Source organism: Limulus polyphemus, unplaced genomic scaffold, assembly GCF_000517525.1.
Source record: "Limulus polyphemus unplaced genomic scaffold, Limulus_polyphemus-2.1.2 Scaffold1268, whole genome shotgun sequence".
Lineage (NCBI taxonomy): Eukaryota > Metazoa > Arthropoda > Merostomata > Xiphosura > Limulidae > Limulus > Limulus polyphemus.
The window spans coordinates 279,678-288,466 of NW_013666878.1; the positions used below are offsets into that span (position 1 = coordinate 279,678).

The 8,789-nt window shown below is 31.6% G+C and overlaps 1 protein-coding gene across 1 annotated transcript; it reads left to right on the forward strand.

The window, feature by feature from the left end:
• Positions 1-1,712: 1,712 nt before the first annotated feature.
• Positions 1,713-8,062, forward strand: LOC106462857 (dnaJ homolog subfamily C member 7-like). The gene is made up of 6 exons (XM_013922819.2): positions 1,713-1,833; positions 2,403-2,477; positions 2,748-2,866; positions 4,904-5,057; positions 5,714-5,878; positions 7,967-8,062. The coding sequence occupies exons 3-6, from the start codon at positions 2,760-2,762 to the stop codon at positions 8,060-8,062; spliced, it is 522 nt and encodes a 173-aa protein (XP_013778273.1). The 5' UTR covers positions 1,713-1,833; positions 2,403-2,477; positions 2,748-2,759.
• Positions 8,063-8,789: the final 727 nt, after the last annotated feature.

Sequence of the window (8,789 nt, forward strand, 5' to 3'; positions counted from 1 at the left end):
GTATGCAATTTTTTTTTGGAGATGGAGTGCAGTGTACAAAAAACATTAAGACTTAAACAGCTTGAAACTGGTACTGCACTATAATGATGTTTCACTGACAAACAAAATACAACATACTTAAGTCTTGCAATGGTGCTCTGTTCATTTTATTTCACTTGTTTGGACAGAATGAAGTTAAAGACTGTCAACCTAACCCTGAAAAATGTGGTAATTAGCACATGTAAAGTCAATTGCTTTAGGTTATTCAGATAAAATTCATCATTGCTTGTGCAATAAACATTTAAACAATGAGCTTTATTCAATGCATGCAAAATTGTGAAGATGAAAGTTTAGAAAATGGATACAACCACCAAAGGAGAGAGTAACATTAACATTCCATTTTATGTATAACTGAAAATTAAAGCAAAATCTTACTATAATGTAACAATGGTGTGCCAGTCTATCTATCTGTGTATGTGACCAAAATAATAAATACAATGGTGCCATCTGTTGTGCTAAATTATAACAAGATCTCAATGCCAGAAGTGGTGATTAAGACTTATGTAATGTTGCGCCATCTATTGAATGGCACCACAAACGAAAATCCATAAAAATATTTTTGCAATCTGGGTATTCAAGATTCAGACAATTAGAAAAATAACTGTGGTATGTGCAACAACATTTCCGTATAACAGAACATAATTTTAAGTAAAAGTACTGTACTCGCAACAAGAACACAACTTTCACTGGGTCTGTACTAAGGGTTTTATTGCATCTTCACTGATGCAAGTTTCAAATCTAGTATTGAGAAACTGGAGTTCTTGAAAAAACTATTATTTTTTCAATAAAGGGTGGCACTTTTAATGTATAAAAATATTACAGTTTATATCAGTAAAATTGATGAAAATTTTGAGCTCTGTATATTAAATAATTTTGTTGCAATGTGTTGTGTATGACTAAAGAGCACAATCCAAACACTTTTCTCATGCAGTAATTCCCAGAAAAAAATATTTTTTTAGAAAATGTTCACTTTTTAAAATTTTTTTAGAATGAGGTATGAATACTGTGATTTCTAATTACTAGCACAAACAGCTGCCTGTAGGGTGTCGTTTCTGCTAGTGTGTAGGTAAAACTTGGAAAATTAACAACAAAAAATTATACAAGTTTGCCACTCATAATTATGTAATCAGGTAACTGTTTAAAAGAATAGAAAATATATTGAAATTTGGAAACTGATGTAAAAAATGTCGTTATTAATTAAGCTACTTGAAAGTAAGTCTAATGAAGATAAAAGTTACTAACTGTAGATTTTATATTATTCAGTTTCTCTTTGAAATGTAGATTATGAAAATGTTTTGACTTTTTTTTAAAGTAAGTGAGATTTCATTCCCATTTGAAGTAGGTAAGGAAGAAGAAAATATTTTTGTGATATCACTTCAAATAAACTGCATAAAAAAATCAGTAAATTGAAGAAAATATATTTATATCATTGTGGTTTGAAGAAAAGAGTCGGAAGTCATCTCAAATTTTATTGCATTTAGTTTTGAATTTAATGATTTAAGTGCTGTTATATTTAATAAAGGATCTAAATATTGAGGAATTTTGATATCTTTGATAAAGTAACCTTTCTTAAAATATAATTATACATCGGATAGGTGTAAGATGTTGATGACAAGAGTAGGAACATAGTTGATGAAGACGTAACAGCTTTTACAGAATATTTTCTATATGGTTTTGTAGGGATATCTTCGGGAAGCTAAGTGCCACATAGCTCTTGGTGATATAAGTGCTGCAAATCGGTCATTACTCAGGGTCCAAAATCTTGAACCTCACAATCCCTCCCTTTCTACAGAGGTAATATAATTTATTTTATATTCATGATGTGTGTCACTTGTATACGGTGATTTTAAGTTAATAGTTTTAGAATATTATGCCATCATGTACAAGGTACATGCAAGCTTGTTGAGAATGATGCAAGTCTAAATCTTAATGTCATTAACTCATGAACTTTGACATTCACTGCTATGCTCCATTAATTTGTTTTTTCCACTAAGTTTTTTGATTCCCTAGGAAATTGTTGACATGGGTCATATTATATTTGGATCATTATCATTAACATAAGCAGTGTGTATAGGTTAAGAGTCAGATGAAAAGTCAAATATGGATGTATCAGTTTGCAAACGATACATCCATATTTGTACTAGTTTGCAAACTAGTACTAATATGGATGTATCATTTGCAAACTAATACAAATATGGATGTATCATTTGCACACTTGATCCTTATTTCAGCCAGTCTTATTGTATCCAGTTGTTTAAATCAAAATATATAGTGATGTATATATTATCTGGTAAGCTATGTAAAGGTTATATTTTATTAGCAAATCTGATTGGTCACTTTACGTTTTTTTTCACTTTTTATAGAAGAAAAACCTTGAAGTGCTTCAACATTTTAGTCAAGAAGGAGATAAAGCATATGAAAAAAAAGAATACAGACAAGTAAGTTTGAAATTATTGTCCGAACCGAGTAGCTCATTGTGTAATATGTAGAATACTTATACATATGACATACAAAATTTGACAACCAAGTCTTTATATGTTATATCAAGAAACCATTATATATTTGAATTGTACCATGAATGATTTATTTAAACTAAAGAAATAAAGCTTGATTAATATTTAACTTTTTTTCAGAGTAAAAAGTTTTCAAAATAAGAGTATATTTAATGCTTGTTAAAATTTAATCTTCATGTTTTTACTGTTTTTCAGGTTGTCTACTGTATGGACAGAGCTCTTCAGCAAGCTACTTCTTCAAATAAGCTGAAACTTATTAAAGCAGAGTGTTTAGCTTTTTTAGGAAGATATGAAGAAGCACAAAATATAGCAAAGTAAGTTCTTGCACTTTTGAGAGAAGTGATTTGATGGTATTCTGATTTGACAAACACTGATGATCTCTGCTTATCAAACACTAGTAAGAGTAGAGTTGTACTAATGAACTAGTAGTTGTAATAAGAGTTAATTATATGGAACTACTATTTACATGTTCAGTTGTATTTGTTTGATGGCTGTAAGAAGTATGCATTACCATTTGAAACTAGTTTTTATTGAAATGAGCTCTGAGAAATGATGGATGATGAGATCATCTATAAACTATGTATTACAACACTAACTTGGACTAGTGTTGTCTGGTTATAAAACATTAGTTAGCATATACTGTAACTTGGACTAGTGTTTTCTGGTTATAAAACATTAGTTAGTATATACTGTAACTTGGACTAGTGTTTTCTGGTTATAAAACATTAGTTAGTATATACTGTAACTTGGACTAGTGTTGTCTGGTTATAAAACATTAGTTAGTATATACTGTGACTTGAACTGGTGGAGTCAGGTTATAAAACATTAGTTAGTATATACTGTAACTTGGACTAGTGTTGTCTGGTTATAAAACATTAGTTAGTATATACTGTAACTTGGACTGGTGGAGTCTGGTTATAAAACATTAGTTAGTATATACTGTAACTTGGACTAGTGTTGTCTGGTTATAAAACATTAGTTAGTATATACTGTAACTTGGACTGGTGAAGTCTGGTTATAAAACATTAGTTAGTATATACTGTAACTTGGACTGGTGGAGTGTGGTTATAAAATATTAGTTAGTATATAGTATGTACAGTAACATGGTTATACATTAGAGTTAGTATCTAATGTAAATCCTGCATGCTAAATCTCGTTTTAACACCAATTTGTTATAAAATTAGGTTCTGATGTTTTATTTGAATCATTAATTAGACTAGTGGTATATAGGTAAAAAAACATTGTTTTGTAGTCTGGATTATTCTGTGTGGCTTTAGAGAAGGCATATTGTTAAAAGTTCTGTTTGATGATGCATAAGTATATAGTAGTATTAGATTTAAGGCATGTGTAGGCATTGCCTTTCTGTACAACCACTAGCTATAAAGCTCTGGAAGACAGTGCTTGTTTGTTTAACCACTTAGTTGTAGTACCCAGCTGTAAAGGTTTTTCAATGACTGTTTGTCTATTTAACCACTAGGTAGTTGTATCCACCTGTAAAGTTTTGGCAAATAGTACCTGTCTGTTTAAACACTATTTAGTAGTATCCAGCTGTAAAGTTTTGACAAGCAGTACCTGTCTATTTGACCACTAAGTAGTAGTATCCAGCTGTAAAGTTTTGGCAAGCAGTGCCTGTCAGTTTAACCACTCGGTAGTAGTATCCAGCTGTAAAGAACTGATATTCAGTGCCAGTCTGTTTAACCACTAGGTAATAGTATCTGGCTGTAAAAGTTTGGCAAGCAATGCCTGTTTGTTTAAACACTAGGTAGTAGTATCCAGCTGTAAAAATCTGGTAATCAGTGCCAGTCTGTTTAACCACAAGGTAGTAGTATCCAGCTGTAGAGATTTGACAAACAGTGCCAGCTTGTTTAAATGCTAGGTAGTATTATCCAGCTGTAAAGATCTGGCAATCAGTGCCTGTCTGTTTAACCACTAGGTAGTAGTATCTAACTGCAAAGTTTTGGCAAGTAGTGTGTGTGCCTGTTTGACCACTAGGTAGTAGTATGCAGCTCTAAAGACCTAGCAATCAGTGTATGTCTGTTTCAACCACAGTTCCTGTCTTTAAAACATTAAGGTAGAAGCAGTATGAACCTCTAAAACTTAGGCCAGTAATCTTTGTTTATTTAACCACTGTGTTATGTGTGTCAACTTAAATTACTTGTACAAAAACAAGAATGCAGTGAATAAAAATGTGAGGGAATTATCTAAGATAATAAATCAAAATCTTTGTGAAAAAACTTTAATTTATCACTTGAATATGGCCTAAGTATTAGTCTGGAAGCTTTTGTTTAGAATTTTGTAAGCCTTGACAACCTCCATATTTGTCAGTGATGCCTTTCTTTTTCTAATTTCAGTGATATACTTCATATAGACTCCTTGAATGTAGATGCTCTTTATGTTAGGGGAATGTGTTTGTACTATCAAGATTTTATTGAAAAATCATACAGTCATTTACAACAAGTCCTTAAGCTTGCACCAGATTACTCCAAGGCTCTGGAACTTTACAGGGTGAGTTTTCTAAAGTTTATTAAAACAATTTAAGCGATGATTACATTTTACTATTACTAAAAGGAATGTAGAAAGGTTATTTCTATCATTAAAAATGTGAAAGATAGGCACGTAAAATTAAGTGACTCATTTTTTGGTGAGAATTGACTGGTGGGGTTTAAAACCTGCTTTTGGAAATGATGTATGTATTTACTGATATAGTGTAGTGTTATTTGTGCCAGATAATTATATCATATAGCATAAAGTTGAATGGCCAGTTACATGAGGCACACAAGGTCTAATCTACTGCCATGGCAATTAATCTGTCCACTATTCTGTCAGTGCTTGGAAATACTATTTTCTGGAGAAGTTATAGGCTCAAACATTGGTTTTGACAAAACAAGAAATCATAATTCTTTTAATTTTTCATAATTAGCTTCTACATTATTGATTTACATTTTAGTGTTATTGTATGTGAGATGAATGTGCATTTACAACTTGTGTAATATTTTGTGTTTATTAAAATAAACAAGCTGAGTAGCAAAATTTGTTAATTTGTTTTAGTGTTATTGTATGTGAGATGAATGTGCATTTACAAATTGTGTAATATTTTATGTTTATTATAATAAAGAAGTAAAATTTGTTAATTTGTTTTATTTTCCAATGTTTTCTGTCAGAGAGTTAAACTGCTAATAACAAAAAAAGATGAGGGAAATGAAGCCTTCAAGAATGGTCATTTACAAGAGGCATACGAGTTGTATTCCTGTGCTTTGGAGATTGATCCCTCGAACGTTTACACTAATGCAAAACTGTACTTCAACCGTGCCACTGTTTGTTCTAAGGTGAGGTGTGTCTAGAATATAATGTAAAATTATAAAATACAACAGTTACAAGAAATATATTTTCAGTGGATGCAGAAAGAAAATTGATGATTGTAAATGGGGTAATTCATTTTATGTTTTATTACTTAATTATGAGCGAGGCCATTGAACCACAATTCCTTTTAAAAGTAATAAAACAATATCATAGCATAGAAATAATGTGTAAAATCATGTTAATCTATATATCAGAAAAACAATGTGTGCAAGAAATGATGATAAGAATTTATACAGTTTTGTATGGGTTCTTAAAAACCTTGAAAATGATAAGTGTTTAGAAAGATACCTGAATATTTTATTTATAGATATTTAATGATGTTTTTATGACTTAATTTTATGCTTATTGGAAAAATTCAAAAGTTGCACAGGTTCATATAATTCAGGAATTTTTTTTCATGAAGCATCATTAATACATACAGTATTGTAGCATTGTGTTTATGATTTGGTCTGAAACATCAGCATTAGGATTATGTAGTACATTTCATAAAATCTGAAAACATAATGCACAGTAGTATTGGATTCTTCAGGCAAAAAATAGGCATAAATTATCAGGTACTTGTATGATTGGCTGCAGAAAAAATATTATTTCATTACTCACATTAGTCAGGCAACTTAGTGTGCATTATCAGCTTGTGGAATTAGTGAGAGTCGATCTTCATGTTGTCTGTAGCTGGATCAGAAGTGATGTTCTTGGGCTGAACTGTATATTGTCTGTAGTTGGATCAGCAGTGATGCTTATGGGCTGAACTGTATATTGTCTGTAGCTGGATCAGAAGTGATGTTTATGGGTTAAGAACATCACTTCTGATCCAGCTACAGACAATATACAGTTCAGCCCAAGAACATCACTTCTGATCCAACTACAGACAATATACAGTACAGCCGACAAGCATCACTACTGATCCAACTACAGACAATATACAGTACGGGCTGAACTGTATATTGTCTGTAGCTGGATCAGCAGTGATGCTTATGGGCTGAACTGTATATTGTCTGTAGCTGGATCAGCACTGATGTTCTTGGACTGAACTGTATATTGTCTGTAGCTGGATCAGAAGTGATGTTCTTGGGCTGAACTGTATATTGTCTGTAGCTGGATCAGAAGTGATGTTCTTGGGCTGAACTGTATATTGTCTGTAGCTGGATCAGAAGTGATGTTCTTGGGCTGAACTATATATTGTCTGTAGCTGGATCAGCAGTGATGCTTTTGTGCTGAACTGTATATTGTCTGTAGTTGGATCAGAAGTGATGCTTGTGGGCTGTACTATATATTGTATGTAGCTGGATCAACAGTGATGCTTATGGGCTGAACTGTATATTGTCTGTAGCTGGATCAGCAGTGATGTTCTTGGGCTGAACTGTAATGTTTCAGTAACAGGTTATCAGGTTTGCACATTTCTGTTACTTAGGAACCACTGAAGTAATAGTAGACAATAATGAAAAACTAACAATAAGTGAAGTAAAGAAGGTAATTATCCAAACAAGGCTATTGATTAATTAGCATAGAATTAAGACTGAGAAAAATTGGTATAAATAGCATAGGTATAAATATAAATAACCTGTTTTATGTTATATCTTGAATTAATAAAAATATTTAGAATTCAAGCCAATTTTGATGCTAAGAAAAAAATACCAAGTAATCGAGATAGAAGCAATGAATATTAAATATATTTAGTTATATACAGGTGTCAACAGCCACTTAAAAAAGTGTTTTTCAGCTTTTAAAGAGGAATGACTTTTGCAAATTATGGAAGTGAAAACTGTCTATGGACAAATATATAGTGCTTGGAGGAGTTTGTAGTCCCTACAAAAAAACATTAGAACTGTCTCTCTTTCTTGTCATAAGTTAGAGGTGGCTGCTTGAAACCCTGACCTGAACGATTAGCCTGTGTGTTACATTAGATATTATTTGTTTTGAAAATACCAGCTTTATTTCTTGAGGTTTTTTGCTGTGGTACAAAAACTTAAAAGTCAAACTGAGTTATCCAAAATTTTAATGTTAATTGTTCATTACACCTAAACTTATAATAGCTATTTTGCTGCTGTTAATAGATTTCAAAGCTAAATCAGGCAATTGAAGACTGTACACAAGCCATTAAGTTGGATGAAAATTACATAAAAGCATATTTACGTCGAGCAAAATGGTAAGATAATTTTTTTTGTCTTATATACCTAAACACCATATTCTTACTTAAATATATTTGGGGTTATTTGGAGTCACAAACCTCAGTTTACCTGTGCTTGTTTGTTTACCTCAGTAAGAAATAAAGTAAAAGACCACAAATTAGTTTTTTTTTAAGTTTAAATAATAATTGGGCTTTCTATAAGATTGAACATTAACTTTTTATAACCAGTGCTTGGATTGTGTTTTCATCAGGGTGCATCACTATACCAGAAAATAAGATTTAGTTGATCAGAATTATATGCACTAAATGAAAATTCTCCAAGTAAGTTTTGAAAAACAACAACAAAAAGATCCACAGAAATTCTGAAATGCTGTTGAGAAACATTCCTGAGTGGGGATTTATTACAATATTGTTTAGAAACATGTAGGAGTGGAGATTTATTACAATATTATTTTAGAAACATTCCTAAGTGGGGATTTATTACAATATTGTTTAGAAACATGTAGGAGTGGGGATTTAATACAATACTGTTTTAGAAACATGTAGGAATGAGGATTTATTACAGCATTGTTTAAAAACATAAATGGGACATCAATGCTAGTCAACTATAGGTTTTCTCACAGAAGAGGAAGACTTATGTAAATTTGAACTTACACAAGTAAAATTATATTATACTGCTCCCAGCGTCACGCGACTTCTGCTGTCGTAACACTGCCCCTTCCTTAGTATTGTTCCTCCCGAGCTATTCT